The sequence below is a fragment of the Buteo buteo genome, chromosome 4 (assembly GCF_964188355.1).
Source record: "Buteo buteo chromosome 4, bButBut1.hap1.1, whole genome shotgun sequence".
Lineage (NCBI taxonomy): Eukaryota > Metazoa > Chordata > Aves > Accipitriformes > Accipitridae > Buteo > Buteo buteo.
This window is the reverse complement of record NC_134174.1, coordinates 38,017,905-38,042,695: the sequence shown is the minus strand read 5'-3', so window position 1 is coordinate 38,042,695 and position 24,791 is coordinate 38,017,905. Positions and strand designations below refer to the sequence as shown.

The 24,791-nt window shown below is 40.6% G+C and overlaps 1 protein-coding gene across 1 annotated transcript in view; it reads left to right on the top strand.

Moving 5' to 3' along the window:
* Positions 1-14,915, top strand: part of GLUD1 (glutamate dehydrogenase 1) — a 30,883-nt gene extending 15,968 nt beyond the window's left edge. Inside the window, exons 5-13 of the mRNA XM_075025566.1 lie at positions 144-238; positions 4,691-4,870; positions 6,619-6,756; positions 7,851-7,988; positions 8,114-8,194; positions 9,049-9,172; positions 10,453-10,544; positions 12,835-12,897; positions 13,545-14,915. Of these exons, the coding sequence (XP_074881667.1) occupies positions 144-238; positions 4,691-4,870; positions 6,619-6,756; positions 7,851-7,988; positions 8,114-8,194; positions 9,049-9,172; positions 10,453-10,544; positions 12,835-12,897; positions 13,545-13,664 (1,031 nt within the window). The 3' untranslated portion in view covers positions 13,665-14,915. The remainder of the gene's footprint in view (positions 1-143; positions 239-4,690; positions 4,871-6,618; positions 6,757-7,850; positions 7,989-8,113; positions 8,195-9,048; positions 9,173-10,452; positions 10,545-12,834; positions 12,898-13,544) is intronic.
* The last annotated feature ends 9,876 nt before the right edge of the window (positions 14,916-24,791 follow it).

Below are 24,791 nucleotides of genomic sequence, written 5' to 3'. Positions count from 1 at the left end.
ATCTGTTGCTCGCATAATAAACTGAGGATTAAACAGGAAAACAATTCTTCTCTGCCAAGGCCTGCACAGTTCCCAAGGGAATAATGGTTGAAGATAACTGTTCATGTTTGGTCCTTAAAAGCTGTTTTTACTGTTGCCGACAGGACCTGGTGTTGATGTGCCTGCTCCTGATATGAGCACAGGGGAGAGGGAGATGTCCTGGATTGCCGACACCTATGCCAGTACCATAGGACACTATGTAAGTTTTGAGCAGAGGCTTTGAAGTAGAAAAACTTTTTGGTCTTTGCAGAAATCCTTTTATCTAGAAATTTATTACCATGCTGCTTAATCATATAATTTTATTTAATTATGTGGTTCTAAATAGATTCTTGCAAACTGTAACAACTTAATTGGTGTGAGGTTTTTAGGGTACAGTTAAGGAAAAATAGCTTTAAGGTTAATGTTTTTATACTAGGCTTAAATTAAGTTTGCCTGATACAATACTGACTGCAACTGTTCAGCAAAAAGAAAACAGACTGTTTTTAAAGGTCTCATCTTAGTCTAAAATTGGTTTCTATTTTTACCATTTCCCTCTGTTTTTCATTAGTACTATAATTACTAATTTAAAGTTGTTAAACAATTAGTTCATAGTAGTTGGTATAGTCTTAAAGCGCTGAAATCTTTCCGTTTCAGACTACTGAATTCACAAGTGTTATTAAATAAATACTCATGGTTTTGTGCATTCAAGAGACCATGTAAATTAAATTTGCACTATTGCTATAACCTGTAAAAGTATTAAAGTTCTCTGTGGTCCCCTATAAGTAGCAAGTAGTCAGTGCAGACTTCAGCAAATTCTCCAAAATGTAAAGCAAAAGGACACCGATACAATTTATTGACCGGAAGGCAATAAAAAAAAAAGGTTTTAAAAATGAGTTTTTAATTATAGCCCTTAATTTGGCCTTTGTCCTTAAGTTGCTGGGGCTATTTGTACCTGTTTTGACTGTACCAAAACCAAGACTGTTAACCAAACACTTTTGTTGTATACTTTTGACAGGTTGGATGAAAGAAAAATATATTATGGACAACTTATTTCTTAAGGCTCTACTGTCTATGCTACCCAAACTTTCTAGCTTCTCTCTCAGATGTTGTTTCCCTACTCCAGCAGGTCATACTTTGCTAAGGAGTCTTGTCATAGCTTTGTATAAGTGTGTTACTATGCTAAGCTATTCCCTGTTTGCCTATCCCAGCTCCTTTTGAGTTGAAAAGACTCTTCACTATCTGCAGTCCCTTCCAACAGTTCCTCAGAAATACAGCAGGGTGTATACCCTGAGTAATAAGGCATTAGAGCCACCCAACATGTATTTCTCTCTGGCATGTCTGTTAAGGATGTTAAAGCATGCCTGGCTGTCCTGAGACAGTCTCTTGGCAGAATGCTTGTCTGGTGCTGATGCCTTTAACCATAGGAGGATGGGGTGGCACAGGTTAGTCTAGATCTGAAATACAGTCTAAGGTATCTTGGGGTGGGGAAGGAATGCTTGAGGAATAGGCTGTGGCATGCTGATTAGTTAAATCACTTTCACACAGAGCTGTCTGTTAGATAGGGATAAACATTACTTGCTTTTTGTTATTCACGTACGTAAATGTAAATATTTTATTTAAAACTTTAAACCTGGTAAAAAGCCAAAATTATGACTTCAAAAAGACTTCAATGTGCAGAGTGGCAACTACCTCCCTCAGTCATAACTCAAAATTCTAGTATTTAAGAAAACTAGTGCCTCAAAGCATTTTAAGTTTTAATGTTTAACTTATTGCACTAAAATGCATATTTTGCTGTGATACAACAGCATTGTTATATTATGACTGACACAGAAGGCTCACAGCACATGACCTGCTTTAAGATTTGCTGTATTTGTTAATAGTTCACATACAGTTTTATACAGAAGGTTCAGGTTTTTTAATAGGTGGAAAACTAAACACTGATACAGAAGATTTTTAAATGGCTGAATTTCTTTCCCCTTTGTCATCTCAGGTTGTTGTATAATGCTACACATACACGTGCTTCAATGACAAAAGATAACCAACCAAAAACTACTGAGGATAAAAATACAATTTGAATTATACTACAACAGTTTCTTCTATTCCTAGACTCTGTCTGCATGGCAGTATCTTATTCTTGAAGAATAAAAAAATCTGTACATTTTTCTGAAAAGTTAGTTAAAGAATTAGAATAAGGAAAAAAATTAAATCAGTTTACTTAATTTTGTTGCATTGGTTGTTTGTACATGGAAGAGAGAATGGTAGCCATAGTGGAACTTACGAGCTATTGCGAAGAATGACCAGGTATAGAGAAGGAAGGTGAGAACTCTGACAAGGCTGTAAGAAGTGGAATAATCTATCAAAACCAGTTTGCAGATGAAAGTGTTTCAGATAACTATCTGGTTGAGACACCAAGAACAAAAATAAAGGTGATTAAGGAATACAGAAAATTGCCATTGAACAGAAGTGAAACTAACCCATAATTCAGAAAACAGATGGAAGCTATGCAACGGACTACATTCAGTTGAGTGGAAAGATAACTCTTCGGTGAGAGGGATCTGTTTGAGAAATCTACAGATCTGATGAGTCAGTGTGGTTGCACGCAGATGTGTTCAGGGATCTTGAAAAGGAAAAGTCAAATAACAGATATAAACAGATAGGAGAAGTCTGCTTGAAACCTGACATAGAGAGCCAGGAAGCTGGAGAGACAAGGAGAATATTACTACAGTGTGGAAAGGGGTTAAGAAACAAGTGAAAGTTCAGTGTCTGAACTTTGCCAACTAAGTTCATAGACTATTAGTGCTAATACAGAAGTCTTTAATGCTAGCCATAAGCCATTTTACAAGCTTCTCATTAAAAGCCACGGTCTTTCTTTTTGGCCCAAGATGTGTTAAACGTTTTTTTGATTGACTTAAAACCAAAGTTTTTAGGACTTTGACATCGACGGTGGTTTTGTATATGTGACTTTTAGAAGACCCGGACCTGCCCTCACCTCATGCTCTGTTTTCTTGCCAAACCATGCAAGTCTTTAATAACTACCATGTTAACTGTTCCAGAAAATCCATCTTAAGTTGCTGGATCACTGAATTATATATGGCTAAAGTTTTCGATTAAATTCATCCTTTCCACTCTTCTGTACTTCTGTACATCCAACTGACTTTTGGGACACGCAAAGGGACTTTAATAAATACATTCTTATGTATGGTGGGAGGCTGTATTTCTTCAAGTATTTATAAAACATACTTCCTTCTTTGTGAATGCATGAAGGCTAAAATGTAGTTTCAGTCTGAAACAGAATGAAAACGTAAAAAGACATCAAGACGCCAGGCCAAGTTGTTCCTAGCAAAACACCACCACAGATCTTGTTTGCAGTTGATATGCCACCAGAGGGAGCATACAGCTTAATGAGAGCAATGCAGCTATATTTTGGGAAACTGAATTAGGAATTTTGTGGCAAGCCCAGCATTGGTTTTACTGTTTTTTAAAGAGGGGTTATCTTTGGCTTTATATGTTAACTCACTATCATTTTCAAACAATGAATAGTTTTTGTTTCCATTATGGCTCTAGTCATCTCCTGCCATTCTGCCTCCACTTACTTTTGTCTGCTCCTTTCCTTCCTCTCACCCAGCGTCTTCCACTCATGCCACAGGCATGCAAATGCATCTGGCACAAGCAATGGAGAGGAGGGAGCCTCCCAGTGAATATGCGGCTGCTGGAACAGAAACCCATCCGGCTGCTGGCAGACTTATTTCAGTGGATTCCCTTTCATCCCTACTCTTTCACTGATGTTGGAGGCCAAGCCACTGTGTGACTGTGCTCCCAGGGTGTGGGAGCATGGGAATCAGTGGTGACAGAAGAGAGAGGCCCAAGCAGTGTCTAGTTTGGAAGAAGTTTTTTCAAGTTATTAATTACAATTTGAAAAATTAACTCTGGTTTTAAATAGTCTATTCTATCTTGGCTAGCTGTGTAGCATATAAAAAATACAAATTTATTGCCACAAATTAAGGATAGAGGCTTGATTGTACATATTTCTTTTCTGAATAAAAGTAGTAAATACTTACCTAATTTTTCCCATACGACCTTTGTATGGTAGATTTTCCTGAGATCAAACATCCCTGTGTTCTGACAACAGGAAGGTATTAGGCCTGTATTGTCGTTTCAAAATAACTGAATTTGGTATAAAGGAACATTAAACACTATTTAAAGATGATTAAAAACCAGTCCAAGGATATGTCTAAGCCCTTTAAAAGATTAAAATGTCAAGAATAATGGTGGAAATTATGGCTGTAGTAGGAGCTAATTTTGAGAAACATATCTCTCAAAGCTTTTTGATTTGTGAAAGGTCTGCTCGTTGCTAACAGAGCAACATGCATGTCACCATAATTAACCAACCACAGACTGAAGTTAGCATATACACTAAAATACAACAAAAAATTGCAGAGCATATCCAATATTGCATTATGCAACTTTCCTGACATATACTAGAGTACTTCTGAGAAGGTGTTCACACAAAGTGAGGAAGGAAATCATCTTTACAAACTAAATGTATATAAACTATATCGTGTTCTGACTCTTAAGACTCCTGTTTTCCCTTATCTCTAAAGTGTACAAAACTTCTTGTTCCAGCTGTTCTTTGATTAATTCAATAGCTCACAAGTCCTTCACTGTTTTACAGGATATTAATGCACATGCATGTGTAACTGGTAAACCCATCAGCCAGGGTGGGATCCATGGACGTATATCTGCAACTGGTCGTGGTCTCTTCCATGGAATTGAAAATTTCATCAATGAAGCATCATATATGAGTATATTAGGAATGACTCCTGGATTTGGGGATAAAACATTTGCTGTTCAGGTAATTTTTTTCTTTCAACTGTAGAGAAAAAGTAGTAAACAAACTTCCAGTAGAGCTGCTTTTAAAAAGGGCTGTAGCAATAAATCCTGTTATGGTTTTATGACTTCCAAGTAAACCTTTACTCTCAAACTTTAGAAACACTTTTCAAGTAACATAGGTGCCCTTTATTTTGGACTGTTTTTTAATAACTGAACTTTTGATTGCACTCTAGAGTCTTTATAAATATAGGCTGCAAAGAACAAAGTGAAATACAGTTACAGGAGTTCTTTAAATTAAGGCATTGCACACTTTTCAGTGAGCTGTGACACTGTTTCTGCCTACACAAGATTTGTTGCACTGTTTTGTAATAAAAAATTTCACGGAGAGAAGGTATTAGGGGTTATGTTCTTGTTCCACTATGGAATGAGCAGTTGGCAAAGTAGGAACCAATACCTTATCCTAGATTTGTAGGGTTGAATGTACATTTTTTGGTGTTCATAAGACTTCAGGATTTATGTAGTTGAATTTTGAAGAGTTTGGTGTTCAGTAATATGCATTATCACTCTTTAAATCTTGAAGAAATAACTTGTTCTGTTCAGCTTTGAACAGTATGTGAAATAGAGGGTTTGAGGGATTGCTTTGTTTCTTTGTTTTCAGTACCAGTGCCCTGGTTGTTAGAAATAGCAGAGTAATTGTAACCTCCAGGTTCTCCTCTAGTTAACCTGTGGGCTGAAGCAAACATCTCTGCCCTGCGCAGACCCAGCAGCACACTCATCTCCCTGCACTTTGGCATTTTCATGCCTGGCAGAGGGCTAACCAACAGGTGCTTAAGCATAACTTAGCCTGAAAACATGGCCATAAGAACAGATGAAGATTTTTTTTAGGAAAACAAGGATAGAGCATTGCAAAGAGACCTAATGCATGACAAACCGCTGTATTGAAGTTTACTTCTCATATATAAACAAAAATCCTAAATAATTGGAGCTATGTTATAGAGGAGTTTAATGTTCAGCTATTTTTCCAGCATAGAATCTTACTACAGACTTTTTACATGGATCACGTGACCTTTTGGTGTGCCCTGTGTGTTCCTTTACTTCCAGAATGTTGAGCAATAGCCTGGAATTAAGTTTTCTACACCTGCAAGGATGTAAAATATGCTAATGAAATGCAAGATTATCTCAATTTAAATTTAGGCAATCTGTTTTATACAGGACCACTTCAGAAATATATTAGAAATTACATAGCTTCCTACTAGTTTGTATGTTTTAATGTGAAGAATTAATTATATTCTCGTTCAGTGCTTTCCATTATGGGATGGTTTTACACTTGTAAGGCTTCCTTACCGAAATCAAATGAGAATATTTCTTGGCCTGCAAATGTTAGTCAAACCTTTGAATAGTCATAGAAAAATCCATGAATCCCTCTAAGACAGTGTCCATTATAAAATAGATACAGATAATGTTCCTATGTTGATAAATGTCATAGTTGACACTTTCATAGTAGCATTAGCACTTCCCTTCTGTATTTCCAGCATAAAAAACTTAGCACAACTGTACATTGCTGGCTACAATGCACAATTTCTACGATGGTACTCAGGCTAGAATAGAATGCATGTAGATTTCTTCCATCTCTCCTATAAACATCATCTAATGCCAAGATATGCCAATAAATGAACTATTTAAAAGTATTCAAAACTATATAATTCTTAGCAGTAATCATCATTTTAGCTGAAGGGTTAATTGCTTTCCCCTTTCTCTTTCTACCTTCAGGGATTTGGTAACGTGGGCTTGCATTCTATGAGATACTTGCATCGTTTTGGAGCAAAATGCGTTGCTGTTGGAGAGTTTAATGGTTCTATCTGGAATCCTGATGGGATTGACCCAAAGGAACTAGAAGATTACAAATTGGTATGAAACTTAACTGAGCAGAAAGAGTTATTTTTGTCAGCTTTGCAAGTACACATGATGACTGTAGACTGGTGTTAATTTGTGATATTTAAATCATGCTGTAATTAGCACTTACAAAATGGCTTAGGAATGTTGATTCTTCTGGCTTTCTCCTTATCCCCAATATGAATGCAGGTGGTACTTTTTTTACCCTTTGACCTGACTCTCAGAAAAATGGCAAGGGCTTGCATGTGTGCAGGCTAATTACTTTGGTTTCAGAATTGGAGTTCATGGTTATTTTGCCATTCTTATGACTAAACTAGGAAGGGTGTCTCAGGGAGCCAGGGCAAGGAGGTTCCTGAAGGATTCCTGACTGAGAATCCCAAGCAAATGGACATTTAAAACTTCAAAGTATGCTTTTGCTGCTTCTTACCTATTTCATGTTTCTGAAAAAATGAAAGCATCTCTGGCAGCATGACTTGAATATGTAGTCTATAATGAAAACTGGATATGTTCTTTTTATTTCAGTTTACAAGTGCAGCAGACTCGAGGGGACAGTTCACAGGCATGAAAATACAATCTTCTACTTAGAGTTTTTAAGGGGCTTATTTGATGTGTCTTCTTTTACATAGGGAGTATTTAAATGTCTTTATCACCTCCTTTCTCAAAAGAATGAAAAGATTCTGTTACTAAACAAAGACTATCATTGTAGTACTAAATTTTAAAATGGTACTTCTGAATCTTATGCAACTTATCCTGTGTGTAGCAGGCTGGTGGTCATTTCAGTTGTTTGAAAACTATTGCATTTGCCATGTATTTTAAGAGTTGAGAGGGATGTTCTTGGTTTTTTATTTTAAATACTCCAGAGCCCAAAGGGTTATCAGTGTCTTTGGCCACAGAGCAGTTATGCCTCAGTCATGGGAACTTTGACTGTTATCCAAGCTTTGTAGCTTGCTTTTTATGCCTAATCTAAGTAAAGATAAGAATTATGTTACATGCTGTCTTTCTAGTAATGTTGCTTCTCCGTTCTTTCTTTTTTGAAAGTTAGAAGAAGGGAAGGAAGTCATACAAGTACACACACACTAAAAACACCCTGGTTTGTTTTCTTCAAACAGCAACACGGGACAATCATGGGCTTCCCTAAAGCACAGACACTTGAGGGCAGTATTCTAGAAACAGACTGTGACATTCTCATCCCTGCTGCTAGCGAGAAGCAGTTGACTAAGGCCAACGCTCACAAGGTTAAAGCAAAAGTAAGTTGGAGAGTTCAAATGTATATGAAAAATGGAGAAGGCTTGTTTAAATACTAGTATTCAATAATTAGCATGGATGAAAACAAACATATACCTCTGAGTTACCCTGCTGTGATTCCTTTCAGATTATTGCTGAAGGTGCCAATGGGCCTACGACTCCAGAAGCTGACAGAATCTTCTTGGAGCGGAATATCATGGTTATCCCTGTAAGGTTCTATTATGACCTTTGATTTTCATTACAAGGGTAATATTTCTATGAACTGTAGCAAGAGGTTATTTATTGAAGGTTTTTATTATTAGCCATTCATTCTCTTAGAGTGTTTTTTAACAACTGATGTCTAGGAAATGGGTGTCAGTGCTGCTTAAGATTGCTTGTAATTACTTAAAGATCTCATTGCAACTGAAAATGACCAAAGATGACTATTACATGAAGGCTACATATTCAGAAGAGAGAACAATCCACAACTAGTTCTTAAATCTGTAGGTTTGCATTTTGGAGTATTAGCTGAGATTTGCTCAACTAAATAGTCCACTAAGCAAAGGAAGAAGGCAGAGTAAATACACTGGCCAAATTGATTGTAATCTTTGTGTCTCTGGGTGATGCTGTGACAGAAATATGTATTGTAGATTGTATAGAGTAAATGTTGCCTAAAGTGATAATCTGAAAGAATAAGACCGATCCAGGTATAATGATAATCTCTTCCCAGAGAAAGGGTGTCCTGATCAAGTGATATTGCTTAAAAGAGTGGCTGAGAGTAAAGTGTATGAATAAAGAATGCCCTAATTTTCTTGATTAAAAACTTGTGCTAAAATAAGAGAAAGTAGTCCATTAAGCACATGTGAACTTCCTGTCTTCTATAGTCAAGTCTTCCTTTAAATCAGTAGAAGTAATTCCTGGAGTGCAGAAGAGGGTAAGTGTTGTCATGTAAGAGTAACAACTGGATTGTCCTCTGTACTGCAGTTTAAACTAGTACTTCGACATTCTGCTTGCTTTGGCTTAATACTTTGTCATGACTTTGTCACATGGTCACAATTCAAGACATTTACTATTCCTGTGCAGGATCTTTACCTGAATGCTGGTGGTGTAACAGTATCCTATTTTGAATGGCTGAAAAACTTGAACCACGTCAGTTATGGCCGCTTGACTTTTAAATATGAAAGAGATTCAAACTACCACTTGCTCAGTAAGTGCTCAGTTCCACTTTTGCTCAGTTTTTAATTAATAGATAGGGCTAGCGAACGCCAAATGTGGGAGAAATGAATGCAGAACTATTTTAAATTCACCACGACTTCCCACAAGTCTATTATTGCTGCATACTGAAGAGTAGGAAAGATTTGATAAGTTAACTGACTTGCAACTCTAATGACTTAAGTTAAATGCATACTTTTTTCAGTTATCTTTTAATTCATAAACTGATACTTTCCTCAGTTTTGTGAAAATACTGTATGAAATACACTTATGTGAAATATTTATTACTTAATAAACATCTTTCAGCTGTACAGTTGGTATTTGAGAAGCATTCAGAGTTTGAGTGGGTAATGTTGTTCTGCATATAAAACAATAGAGGATTTCTATAAAGAGCAATAATGTAATTGCTACAGGCGCTGTAAAAATCTGCTTATGGCCTACAGCTCCACTTAGGGTCATTCTGTGCTTCCCAGTTTCTGGGCCAGAATACCAATTACATGGAGAGAAGAAGCTTAATGGAAAAGAACTGCAGGATATTGCTCCATTTTAAATAATGTTCTGTAGAAAATGTATGAGAATCTTGGGACATTAGACTTGACAAAACATACATCTGAATGTTTTTTAATATAAACTTTTCTCCTAAATTATACCTTTCAAGGTGTTTCTAAAGTGGTTGAGGGTTATGGCAGTTCTAATTTAAATCCCTTAACTTCAAGATTGTGGCACCTGAAATACTCTGTGATGTTGTTTAGGAAATGATACTAATTAAATTTCAAGAATTAAGTTTAAATAAATATCAACTCACAATACCAAAGCACTTTTCATATCCTAAGGAAAAAACTAAAATTCCACACGGGCTTTTTTCTCAGCAAGTACCGTATATGCAAAGTGCAATAGGATAATTGATTGCTTTAAGTTCAAGAGATATTTTGTCTAATGCTATCCGTCAAGTTAGGAAAATTAATCCAGATTGCTGTATCAGCTTTTTATAAGGTTAGTGAAGTGGGATCAGTAAATCCACAGTTGCCTGCCATGTGACTGTACTATAGCAATATTACTATTAATATTGGAGGCATTCACCTATAAAAACAGAAAAATCAACATCTTTCCTTTTTCTTAGAAGACAAAAATAAGATGACTCCCTTTGCCCCCAGTCCCTGTAGTCTGCATTTCATACTACTGAATGCTGGAAGTCCTGGGGTCAACTCATTTGTTAGGGAGCCCATTCCTTTCCTTGTCAGTTACCTTGCCTCTGCTTTTTTTTTTCCTTTCTAGTGTCTGTCCAGGAAAGCTTGGAAAGAAAATTTGGGAAACATGGTGGAACTATTCCAGTTGTGCCTACAGCAGAATTTCAAGACAGGATATCGGTAAGCAGTTGCTGCTGGTTTTTTTACTGTTAAAGTAGCTGTATTCTGATATTATAACTGCAATCTAAATTTTACCATTGTAGCTATCATGGAGGTTTTTGCCCCAAGCAAGGCATTAGTACAATAGCAAATGAATGATATGAACTGCTTGGGAATACTGGAAGTAAGCTGTTTTTTCTTTCTTTTACTTGAGCCCATGCAAAATACCTCCAATATTGTTAAAAAGCTACAGTTTTAATACAGATGCATTTTGTATTTGTAACTAGTGTTAGATTGGATATTGCTGTTCATATACTGGAGTTTTTCAGAACAACAGACTATCTCCATTGTTTAGACAAACCATGTGAGGTTTATTTTTTTTACGGTGGAGGGTGCAGGGAATGATTCTTTTTGCAGGCCGTTAAGGAAAACTTAATCTGTGTTTTTTCTTGATGCTTTTGTTTGCTATGAAATACTAGATATTTCTGCTGGCTAACCTGATAAATACATAGATTCCATGACTTCTCTGAACCCTAGCTATCAAAGTCCATGGAGTGTTTGTGGTGGGAAATACTGCCTCAAACATTACCAGAATTTGTTTTGGAAATCTTGTTGATATAGTTTGCCTAGATTTCCAGACAACTTTCAACAAGATCCCACAACACAGACAGTTTGATGTGCTGTTTCTGTAACTCCAGGGTAATATAGACAAGAGCTGGGTGAAAAATTGTAGAATGTTCTTCTAAGACTGAATTAATGGGCAAAGAAATGTCAGGTAAAAGTCATTGTTATCTAATGTGTAGCAATACATGGTGGGGAAATTTTCATATAAAATAATGGGTTGTGAGCTCATCCATTTGCATTCAAGTGGAGTATCTGGAGGTAATGACAAAATACACACTTAGAAATTCATAGCAATCAAAAAGCAAATCCAGTGTTAGAAATTGTTCTGAAGGGAAAAGAATAAGAATGACTAATGATGCCACAATATAAATGGAGAATGTGTCTGCCTTCTGAGTACTGCATGCAGGTTATGTCTCTGTATCTTCAAACATTGTAGATGTGGAAAAAGCTCAGAGCAAGATCACAAGAATAATCAAAGATATGGAAGCTTCTTATACATGGAACAATGAACTAACCTAGGTCCTATTGGCCTGAACTAGTCCTGGGGTGGAGATAGTAATCTCTAGAATGAGTGCTGTGAAAATGCATGGGTAAGGATAGATTGTTCACTGGAAGGAATGGTGAAAGAGGACGAGATGCATTCAAACCAACCCAGCAGAGTGAGGTGCAGAATGAAGAACGTGGGATGGTTCCTAGCACAGCAGACAGTTAAGATGTGCAGTGCTCTGCTGAGGGCTGTATGGAAGCTAAAAGGGTTGGTCATTTTGTTTTTAAACGCAAGTTCAGGAGGAGATGGGACAAATGATTGGGGGAAAAACTCCAGTGAGTTATGAAAAACATTAAAATCATGCTTCCTCAGGCAGAAATCAGGGGAAGTGAATGTAAACTTGGACCACTGTCAGATGATAGAAATAGACTTTAGCCTGATCTGGTATGATGCTAGTGTTTCCATAAATGTTAGGCTAAATGAATAGCATGGTACGTAGGTTCTGTGGCTTTGATCGATTGCTCTGATCTCTTAAACACAAGCCATAGAAACTGGCCTAGTAATTTCTACATCCAGCCCCAATTGGTATTTGAGGAAAGCATCTATTTTGTGAAGCCAGGTGTCAAATTATTAGTAAATTACAGCAGTCAGGATGATGGAACATTGAAGCTGATCCTCAGTCATCCTAATTCAGGCTATCTTCAATTACTTATTGTTCTGTGTATTTAAATTTTAATGGGAACAAAGTTACTCTAGAGTTGCTCAGGGCTAATACAATGGTGAGTATATGAATTGGGGATCCATGCCCTTCCAAAAATCTGACTGTCTTCAAAACAATTGCAAGTAGCTTCTATAGGTTATTGTCTCTTGGTAGCTTTTTTGTTTAACGTTTACTGTGTATTTTGAAGGCTGAAAACAGTAGTTACAACATCAATAAAAAATGCTAGCATCATGCACCTAGAAGCTAGGCATGTAAAAGACTTCAGTGCTTACGTCTGAGGTTTTAGAATTGGAGTGACCATAATTAGCTCTTCAAGTAACACAGTAAAGGTGATTTAAATTCTTACACCAGTCATTAGAAGAAAATGAGTGAGCAAGCTTCAGTAATTATGGGAATCCAACATGTCATTGTCCCTAATAGAGAACTAGTACCTTTTTGTGTTCTGGATTAAACCCTAATTTTACTCCCTGTTGTTGCAGGGTGCGTCTGAGAAAGACATTGTCCACTCTGGGTTGGCTTATACAATGGAGCGTTCTGCCCGGGTAAGTATTGCATTAGTAAATATATTTGTAGTAAAAAGAACTTACATGGGTTTGTGACAGTTTTTGAATGGATTGTACAGAATTTCTGTGTAATTAAAGGGGTAGATAAATAGTTAATGATAATGGAAGTCACTGTATGAGGTGTTTCTGCTTTGTGCTGGGATGGCCGACTTTAACTGGGTATAGTAAACATCAGAGACTAGTCCATGAAATCAGGAAGTATTTTCTAGTAGAAGCTGTAGTAATTAGAAACTTTTTAGTTGTCCTCTTGTACCTGGCTAATCTGGGACACATACCTACAAGTGCTTTACTTTACCATCAGCAGTTTTAGATTAATCCCTCTATGCAGTATTTTTAATTAGTGGGGCAAAGACTACTTGAAACATCTTGTCTCTCCCTGTATCTGAGGTACACATGGATCCAAGACCTGAAAAGGGGCAATGTAGTAATCTGGGAAAGATTTTCTTCCCTTTCAGAACTCAGTTGTAAGGGGAACCAAGAAATTTTAGAATTGATCCACAAAGGATTGGAGCTCTGATACCAATCTAGTGGCTCCTTATGGTCCTAACCTGGATCCTCCAAGCAAGAGCTAGTTTAGTTCCTATGGAGAAACTTGCAGAAATCACATATAACCTTTTCTGTTTCAGCAAATCATGCGTACTGCCATGAAGTACAACCTGGGTCTGGACCTGAGAACAGCTGCCTATGTCAATGCAATTGAGAAAGTCTTCAAAGTGTACAATGAGGCTGGCCTGACCTTTACATAAATAGGTCATTACCGCTCCTTATTGTATCCCATCCCTCTCGCTGTTAATGTACCCTCTTCTTGAGAAAGCTTATCACAAGTTTACATGTAACCACAACATTTTCTTTTCTTCTGACTTTATAGTGGATTCTATTCCCAATTAGTTTCAGTCCAAACTAGTCTTTTTTACAATAAAAATCCATGGATTAGGAAATTGTATACAAATATGTATCTGAAGATAACAGTTCATCTGCACTTGTGGGGGCCATTCTGGGTATTTCACCTACAAAACAAAATGGTACATTTTATGTATGAAAGAGTGGTCTTGCCACCTGAGCCACTTCTCAGACTTCAGATCAGATACTGTACTAGATGAGCACTTAGCTCATTATTACTTCATGCACTTTTGTTTAATGATATAATTTTGGCTTCGGCACTTTCAGTAAGGCCTTGTATGATCAATGCTGTGGCATTGTCAAAGGAAGAATGGGCCTCCAGCAGGGATTAACTTTGATAGGAGTCTAATTTTTATTTGTAGTAAAGCTTCAGGCCTGATTCTCTTTAGGCAATGTTTTTTCTTTAACTGTGCTGCTGTTATAGGACTGCCTTTTATTGCTTGTTCAAGCTAGCTTGACTATCACCATGAAGTATGTAGAGGTGACAGACTAATATTTTTATAAGCTGAAACTATCAAGCAACTCTAGTTATGTTTTTAATCAAGTATCTACATAACTATTCTGACTATAGGTTGTTTCCTTTTTTTAAAAAAAGGGATGGTCTGAATTTGGTAATCATACTTAGGTTTTTTGGAACGTTTTTTTCAGTCTTTTTCTTTCAGAGGCTTTCTGAAAATTAGATACTGCCTCAGTGAACAACTAAAGTGAAACTGAACCCAGAAATCATAGGCCAAACTACAGAGGAGCTAGAGTGCTGCTATAAACTTAATCCACTGTCTTAACACACAGACTCTTTTTTTCTTTTTTTTTTTTTCATCAGGAGGTCTTGAAAGTTTTGAACATTAACTAGAGTACAACAAAATGGACCTCAACACAATATTGGATCAAGCACAGTTTTTTTAAAGTGTAAGGCTTTTGTCCCATGGAGTCCCCTTGAAGTGCCAGATGTTATTTATGTAATGAATATGAATGTTTTTTTTAAAAGACAACTAGTCCTTCCCAGAAACTCATGCTTTTTTTCTAACTACTTTGTAACTGCATGACATAACCTGGAGAGAAGAGCAGTTATTAAAAAAAGTTGACCTTTCCAAACCTACTATGCTGGTGTATTACTGTTTTCTATTTCATGCAGTAGCTTTCCATAGTTACAATCAATCTGTGAATCTTCACAGCACACTTGTTTATTCATTACCTGCCTACTGATAAGATACTGTCTCTGAGTTATCTTGAGAGGCTCACTAATACAGATCTCTGTCTCTTGTATTTGCCTGTCAGCAAGACGTTTGAAGTTGGATATATTTGGTAAATCCTTTCAGGTCTTTACTGTGTCCTCTCAAATTTGTGTGAAGAACTATTCTAGTAGTTAGTATGGAGCAATAAACCTGTGTGACGCATTTAATTAGTGGCTTACTCCATCATATGTGCTGATATCTAGCGTTATAAAAGTACTACAGATCACCTAAGTGCAGTGTATATATATACTGGCATTTTTTAAATAAAAAAAAAAGGAGAACCCTTTGAGCATGAAAGAATTACTGTGATCAAGAGGTGGATCTCTAAACATGAGATCTGTCTGTATCTTGAATCATTTTTCAGTGCAGTTTTTATGTAAGCAGTTATTAGATAGTAAAATGAAATTGGATTTTAACAATTCAACTCTGACAAATTGTAACCTACTTCCATCAAAACTTGGAGGCTAAACTCTCACAAATAAGCAGTTGTATTATTGAAAAGAGAAAGAATCTTAAAAGCCAGGTTGCATTATCCAGCAGCAAAGTTGCTGAAAGCAAAGTGCAGTAGCAGTGAGGAGACTTGGCTAATTTACTGTTGTTCTCCTTTCCTTCCCCTCTCATTTCCTCTCCAGCTAGTAAAGCACCTCTAGCTTGTCTATGCAAACTTGAAAAATGGGACCCTTTCAGTGTTGGAGCGTAGAAAGCTAGCATAGTTAACTGAGATATCTTCTACCTCCTACCCGCATTCTTGTACAACTACACATCAATACTTCTTTTCCTAGGATGTCTTGAAAGGCAGCAGATCTACCACCTGTCATGATTTTACCAAACCCAGAGATGAGCCCTTAAGGCTGACTAGATTTCTCCTCAGCCAACTTGATTGCAATGGTTACTGACCTCTTGTTAACAAAGTCAATGTTGGAGACCCGTGAGACGTGAATCTGAACATATCCAAGGGCTGGTATAAGAACAACTTGGGGTACTTTCAATCAAAGAGTTGAGATTCTTGAGGAGGTTGATGCTTGGAGTCTGATTTAAGATTACAGCAGATCAGCTGATTTGCCCTTTGCTTATAGCTAAACACAAGAACCAAACTGTATCAGTGAATCTGGGCTTCTTGTGATAGCCTGCTCTGAAATGGTCTTGTACATTAAGGCTACACTGGTGCTAAGCATTGTTAGGCTCAGTCCTAATGTGATCAGACAGTTAAGAAAAAAAAAGAAAAATTGCATGTTCCTTGTCACATTTTGTAGCACATACCTCTCAAGACCTGGCAACAGCAACAGAGAGAAGAAAGTGGTAAAATTTTACACAGTTGCTATGACTTAATGTGGCTTTAGAGGCTTAGGTGCGAAGCAGGTCTAGCCTTTTCCTAGCCCCTAGCCACAGTTGAAGCAAGCAATCGCTCTGTGGGGAATGCACGATAAATATTGGTGGTTTTTTACTACAACTGTAACTTCAGTAAGGTGTTAGACCAAACTTCTTGGGGAAACGCTCCCCTCCTTACATATCCATACCCACACACGCAAGTTTTATCTTGCAGCTAACAACATTGTCACTGCTTGTATTCCCTTACATGCCACTAGACATTCACCAAGAGACTTGCTGCGATGTTTGGCCCGGAGCCAGTCAGTACCTGCAGTTAGAGTTGAACACAGATTTGAAACTGCTCTGAACCACACCTACTACCTTACCATAGCGGGTGTTTGTAATCTCTCATGAACTGTTAGTAATAGGTGAGTCTAGTATCAGATTCTAAGATCTCCTTCTAAGCTCACGTGTGCACCGGCTGTTTTTGTTGTGGTTAGTTGGGTTTTTGTTGTTTGGGTTTTTTAGGGTTTTTTGACAGCCCAGACTTGCTCAGTTCTCATTCTTTCAGCTCCTGCTTGATGGACATACTGTCCATCTGTGTGTTTGGCAGGAGCCCTGCAAATGTGGTAAGTTATTCCATTGCCGGACTGTGTGCTGCATTACTTACTTAATCAATACTTTGCTGTGCAGAGCTGTTGAAGTTGTACCAGTGATCAGGCTCAGGCAGTGTTAAGCAGTTAGAGGCAAGCTAAGTGCTCTGTCAACAGTAATGCATCCTTCTGCTGTTAGCATTAATTTGAGTATCACAGTGCTGTTCCACAGTGGTTACATATACCTTAAAGACACTTCATCAGCACGGTAGCTAATTGCAGTCTTTCTTACAGATAAGACCAGAAGGACAAGTGCAGTCACAGGAGCACACAGGTGCTTACCTTGTATTGAAATGGCTGTTGGGTGCTCAGCTTGTGAGACTTGCACACACACAATCATGACACACTCAGTGGCAAAATGGGAAAGACCAACTCTCAAGTCAGTGTTTTGTGTTAATAGCATAGCACAACTTCAGCTGTCTGCTCCCTGAGGTAATCCAGTCTTTCTAGATCAGCGATTGTGAATGGTTTTTTAATGTGTAACCAAAGGATTCCTAAGGAATTACATACAGGCCAGGTAGAGTACAAGTGTTTTCTTTATTTAAGAGTACGTGTAGTAGAAACTTGTTTACAAAAATTTCAGTAGTGGTACATTTTTATCTTCATTGTCCGCCGCTTTTGCCCCACGAAGTTGCTTGTTTTGCTACATTTTTTACAGCTTTTTCACTGGTTTCAGCAACTTTGTAGACTTCATCAAGAGCTTTTAAAACACAAAACAAAGGTAAGTGTAGCATTACTGCAATACCTTGCCCTTTCCCACCAGGTGCGGGACAAGGAGCAAGACAGGGTTGGGGGACCTATCTGGGATTTCACTAACGTGACATTGTTGAAATAAACAGAAACATTACCATACCTTTCTGACCAGCATCCTTAGCCTGTTCCACTGCTTGCTGCACAGTCTGGCCCACTGTGTCTACTGGAATAGGGAAAAAAACAAGTGTCAATTAAGCAGTCTTGACCCTTCCCCTAAATTCAGTAATCACATTTTAGAAGGGTTCCCTAAATGTTTCAGGGCTAGAAGATGAAAAATTATTCCATAAGGATGGGCACCCTGATCTAGTGGGAGAGATGCTATTAGGACCCTGGCTGTAGTTCCCCACATTATCCATGTGTCTTGGTACAGATGAAGATTATGGCTGTTACAATGTGTGTCACCTACAGTGTCGGGAAACAAACCCTAGTAGAGAATCGGGTGCAATGAAACCTGACTTTTACAGAACCTGGTTATGATCTGCTGACACCAGGCTTGGGCAGTTTGGTTGGTAAAGATTCTCTGACTAACTGCATAAAGGTTGATGCTCATTCTCTGACAGTACACTGCTTAAGAGCAGCACATCAACATTTAGCAATTTTAGTATAATTAATACTTTTTCTTGTAGCTAGAGAAAATTTTATTCTATAAGAGACCAACCTAATTTTAAAGGCATGGAAATGTTCAGTAGAGGAGACTTACTGAGACATAAAGAGCAAGAGAAGGTATTGTCTTTAAGTGGAGGAACTGCAGGCTAGAAAATAGTGATAATTATCTCGATGATTGGCCTCAAATAGCTATGATCAGGGAAATCTTGCTCACGAGAGTCAAATAAAAGTTTGGGGCAAATGCCCTTCAGCTGCACCTGTATTGGTTTTATTCCCCCTGGCTCCAAATACTACCTTTAAAAAAAAACATTGACGTGTTCTGCACTACAGACACTGAAGGGGGAGCTGACCGAGCAAGCCAGATTTCTTTTGGACACTGCATGAGGGAGGAGTGCTGAGGTGAGTAAGGACATTTAAGTGGACTGGGAACGTCTAAAACTTCAAAGGTCTCCAGGCTTGGACTGAATGGCTCAACAGTAGTTGTTTTGTTAAGTGTCTCGTAAAAACCAGTGGCCTATTTCACCTTGGGTTTGTAGGACACTTTCTACTGCTTAAGACATGCTAATTAGCATATGCCATCTTTCGCTGCATTTTCCCAATGTGAATCATGTTCACTGCTCATAAGGTGCAGCTAAGGAAGTGCTTCCCCTAGCAATCTTAGGTCACAGCCGAGTTCGTGACTGCTTTCAGGAACCATGGGGTAGGCGCCAATTTTAGATACTTGCAAAGCCCAGTCGTGCCACTCTGCACTTAGCAATGGCTCATGGGACTGTGCCTTCAGGGCAGATGCAGGCACAACAGAAGTAGTTCAGAGAGAAGGTAATTAATATTTGCAGAAGCACCAGTTGGACAGTCTTGTTTTAAACTGGCGTAAAATCCCCCTTTATCTTCATTTAAATGGGGATTTAGAGGGTACCTCTGTAATACTTCCAAGAGTTGATGCAGTACCGACAGTGATCCGACACGAGTTCAGCATCACGTGCTGTGTATTTACTGCCTGTCATCAAGGTACATGCTGATGGCACAGAAGTAGGTGGCTGAAGTCAGGCCAGTGCCTGGGACCTCCCATGGTTGTTCCAGGATCCGACTCCAGCTGGAAGATCCATGCTGCAGCACAGGACTTGCTGGGAAGCTGTGTGCAGGGTTCAGGCAGAGGGCTTCGCACTGCTGGTATCCCAAGAACTGATTCAGCTTCAAGTGCTTGGGACAGAAGGGAAAGGACTGCTGCTACTATTTAAAAACTTTGCTCTTAGAGTTTGTTGACTCCTAAACACTTAGTTCAATCAGCTGAACATTGCAATTACTACTCAGCTCCTTCGAGATGACAAATGCCACTTCCAAAACATCCATATCAGTCTTCCAGCATAGGAAACAGTAGATGTTTCCTCAGTGTTAAAAAAACTAGGAACATGAAAAACCTCCACAAAACATACATTTCTAGAGATGCTGCACAGCAAAAGCAGAAAGAAATCTTCATTTGAAAACAAAAATTGATGGTTACCCTCCAGTTGCCCATATCTTGGTGTTTTTCTTCCATGCTTCAGCCTAAAGACAGTTGATTAAGCATAAACCCAAATTCTTTGGAGAAGGGGGCAGTGGGTGTGGGATTATGCATCTTTCGTCTTCCTAGCAAACTGAACCAAGAATAGATGGCAAATAAGCAGCAGGCTTTCCACTTGCTTCATGGGGCACGTAACCTGCAAGTTATGTTTCAACTGCATTTGAAGTCACAAGACAAAATATCTGCTTTCGAGAGTTTACTTAAATGTCATGTAAAGAAATACAAAACAGTCCCCACTGCTCATGTATTATACTAAGCACGGACATTTCAGGAATCACAGCAGTGCGGATCTCTGTATTAAAGATTCACTAACAATGGCTCGAAGTGGCACGTCATTTCAATTTGGGGCCAATTCAGCAAGCCTCTGCAGGAGTAAACTTGACTCGGGTGCCCTGAGCTGCTGCAGCTGCACTGGGGCTTTCAGTGGGGTGAGTGGCTGTGATACTGGCAGGGCTGGAGCACTGACAGCAGAACTGACTTAACAGCACATATTTGTGCAGCACTGAGGAGATCAAAGACCTCAGAGCTTCAGGAAACTAATCCACTACACTACTACAAAAGTCGCATTTATCATGGCTGTTCACATTAGGAAACAAAGCCCTAAATAAGCAGCCTCGGCTCTCTGCTGTCCCGTCTTCAGTGCATCATCTAGACAGCCACGCAGTAAAAGCCAGAGTGGGAGAAGTTGGGGGAAACCAGTAGTTAATATTGGTCCTTTGTTTACTATAGGGTTAGAGGGTTTGGAGATTAGAGGACATACTGACCACACCCTTGAGGACAGCATCTACAGAGTTCATGCCTCAGAGACAGATTTGCTCCCAGCTGCAGGGGTGGGAGCAGGGCACGTACTTGAACACCCAAGGCACAGGAGAAGGGAAAGCAGTGATTTGTATTTACCTGCCACCTGTGCAGCGCTTTCAGCTTGTTGCGAGGCTTCCTCGGCAAGCTTCTTCCCAAACCCGAACATGGCTGTGCTCGGTCCTCTCTCTCCCCGCAGAGGATGGGTGAGTGAGTCCCTAAATTCGGTTCTGTTACAATGTTTGGCAAAGTGCAGCTTTTTATAGACAAAGCAGGACTCCTCCCAGTAGTTACAAGGCAAATGCAAACTGGAACAGGGAAAAGCCACAAGCCCTTGTCAGGTGATTAATATACGAGGCATGAGAGGGTGAAAAGGCATTAGTGCTTATTACCTTTCCCCAGAGAGAGGGTGTGGATTAATCGGCAGCAGTTTTCCATAGCCCAAGAATGAAAGGTTTGTTTTTCCATATTGAGGAGTTCGTAAACAACGTGCATGCCACAGCTGTCCTGACCAAAGGCTCCCGAGCCAGTGCCGCAAGGGGACATACAGGCAGCCACAGCCCGTCGTGAACCCAGCAGAAAAACACTGCATTGCAAATCACTCCGCCGAAGAATTGCTTAAATCAACTTCGGCATTTCAAAACCTTACATAGAAAAGTATGCGGTTTCAGACGATTCTTGCCTGTGGTTTTTTTTTTTTCCCCAGTGGGACTTAAAATTCATGGTTATAAAAAGAAATGGGAGGAGCCGACCCCGCTTTTTAAAGTATGTGATGTAATCTTTATTGTGTTAGGCAAAGCTAAAAATTTTGTGGTGCGTCAATTAATATTTTAACCCCTTTTTCCAACACCTGGCCCAGGGGAGCCAAGACAGAAGGTTTGCGCCCTTCCCCTCTGTCCCCACAGCAGACGCTCGCAGGACCCAGCGCAGCCTCCGGGCCCTCGGACACCAGGCAAGGGCCGGCAGGCCGCAGCCCCACGGCCTCCGCCCGCCCTTACTGGGGTCCAGGCAGCGCTGAGCCGCGGCGCCAGGCTCACACCGTCTGACCGAGTGACAAAAACCCGGGCCGCCATCTTGTTCCCCCAGCCGGAGCTGGCAGGGTGGGACAGGGCACAGGCCCGGGCCGCCATCTTGTTCCCCCAGCCGGAGCTGGCAGGGTGAGACAGGGCACAGGCCCAGCCGACGCGCAACATGGCGGGAGGGAGGCCGGCGCAGCCCACGCCAGCCGCCCGCACTCCTCTCACAGGATGCCAAAAGACCCCAAAAGACTGGGCTTTTTTTTTTTTTACTGGGATCACCTGCTTTCTAGCAGAACTACCTCTGTGCCCTTTCACACAGCAGACAGGAGCTTTCACTCTGTCGATCAAATAATTGTTGTGAAAAGGCAGGGGAAAGCATAATCTGCCTCAGAACAAGGGGTCTGTTCATCAAACCAATCTTCCGCTGCATTTACCACCACAGCAGGCTCTAGGATTGCCTCTCTCGATCCCAGCCATGTCACTTGTTCACGAACAACAGTTCCTCTACAATGTGCCTTCTGGCATTACAGCAAAAGTTCTGTTTTCTTCCAACCGTTGCAGTTTCTTACTGACCGCAAAGTCTTACTTTATGTCAATCAAATATGACGTGGAGGGTTTTCTGGAGGTGGGGAGGGGCTTCTCTGCGTTATTGCATCTTCTGACAGCAGGGAAGGGCTTACTGCCATATCTGAAAGCAAATTCTACCAGAACATGCTTGCAAAAACCAGGAGGAAAGTAACAATTTCGGTTTTAAATTAATGTCTTCTTTGACGTCAAGTCAAGGGGCATTGACAAAGTTCAGAACTGACCGGCGACGCAGAAAAAAACCCTGAAATATTTCAGATAACTCAGAGCAGCATTTGACCCATGGAAATTCATTGCACAGCAGCCAAGCGGTAAAATGCACCCATTGTTCCCTGTGACATCCTCAATTACCCATGGCTGGCCTTGCTTGCAGGAAACAGCAATTTCCTAGTCCTGCTCTGCTGCTGCTCTAGTTACTGGCAGGGAGAGGAGTGTGAAGACAGGGAGACTCGGTCAGCAATAGGCTTGTGTATTCGGCAAGGTGACCATTTACATGGTCACGAGACACTAGAAAAAAACCTCTTCATCCTATCCTAATTGTAACGTGAAGGATGGTTCCTTCTCTCTCACACTCCAATACTGCAAATACAACTCTTTTTTTTTTAATAAAGCCACATAATCATTAGCTCACGAGCAGCTTCCATGAGAGCAGATCAGCACAGCACCAGCACTGGTGCTTTGACTTCCCAATGAACGTGAGTGTAGAAATAAAATTACAGAAACAATCCTAATTATGTTACACCTACGTGCTTGCAGGTACATGTTGAATTGTAACACTAGAGAGAGTACGTGCCATTGCAACACTCCTTACAAACGGGTGAAGGTGATGTTTGCCTCACAGGAGAAAAACATACAGCATTAAAACACACTAGTTTTCAAATATAAAAAGGATCTATTTTCTGTTACCACATATAGACTGAAACAATAGAAGACCAGTGAAGAAGCGTAGTTCTCTGCAGGCACCAGGATTTTCATCACATATGCATTTAAACAGACATTAGATTGCACTCAGTGCCATAGCTTTCGCCATCCATCATCACAGCAGCACACATCTCGGTGACTGCATTTACTAGCTTCACACAAGCACAGGCAGTGGAGGTGCGTAGCACTCTGTCTTTCTATAAACACAGCCCCTCCGTGCCATTGCTGCTACTTCTTCTCTCCTCGGCCCCCTTAGCCACCCCCGGCACAGTGACACATCCTGGTAAGCTTTGCTTGTTAGTGCACCGGGGCTAACGAGAGCAGGGCCAGGGCTCATCTCCACACATCGGCATGCCCCCCCCCACGCCTCACTCCTCTCCCTGCACCCAGCCGACCACACAGCCAAAGCCCAGGACTGTCCCTCAGAGCGAGGGATGCCAGGACAGCTTGCTGAAAACACAGATTAAAGCTGCCAAGGCACGAGCACTTACACTTCCTAAGCTCAGCCACCAGACAGATCTTGAGAGGAGAGACAAAACCCAGCATCCTCTGCCACATGCGCAGGCTGCGGGATGCTCGTACCCCAGCCAGGCTGAGCGTGCACCGACCACCGACAGGTACCTCAGCCTCTCCCACGGGGTCACATCCCACTGCCATGTGGGCAGAAATCACACAATCATCCCCCAAGAGGACGGGCAGAAATCACGGAGCTGGGGGCAAAGCCACAGCAACCCCATCACAGCAACCGTACCACTGACAACGCTCCTCCCTCAAAGGGCACGGCTGCCTCACGCACCCCACTCCTACCTGCCCGCCACGTCTGCAGCCAGGAGCCCCCTCGAGCCCCCTCCAGCAGCCCCTCTACAGCCTCCCCGCCCGGGCACACCTGGGCAGCCCCAGCCCAGGTGCAAGGAAGTTTCAAGGAAGGGCCCCTCCACGCCAACCCAGCCCTGCCCGCAGCAGGGCCCTTATTTGCTAAACCTGGCAGAGTTGCAAGTGAAGGGACAATCTATGCAATTGGTAGGAGGTGAATTTGAAACGTGAAAGGAAGGTCATCTTTGTCCCGTGGGCACCAAAACCTAGTGAAGCCCCTGCCACCATGGGCTCTGGGAGTAGATGGTGCTGGCAGCTCCAGAAAGGAGCTGGACAACATCATGGACAATAGATCCCTTCATAACTGGAGACTCCAGGGAGTGGCCAGGATATACCCTCCAACATCGTTAACCCAGCAGTTGTGGTTGCTTGGGAGTACGAGGGAAACGGTGCAGAGAGCGGCCAGGCTTGCTGAGGCTCTCTGTGTCACCTGCCCTATCGCTGCCATTTGCTGCTGCCGCTCTTTGGGAAGGAGGGAGGCTGAGGGGGGTCGTCTGGTGTTTTTTCAGGTCATGGCAAAACAGCGTAACACAGGCAAAGCGTGCAGCCTTCACAGCGGCTTCACCCCCAGTACGTATCAGTGGCGTATGGAGAATAGCATCCAACCCAGCAACAGCTTATTCATCTTTAGGTTTCTTGATCTTCACATTTAGGAAGGCGAGTT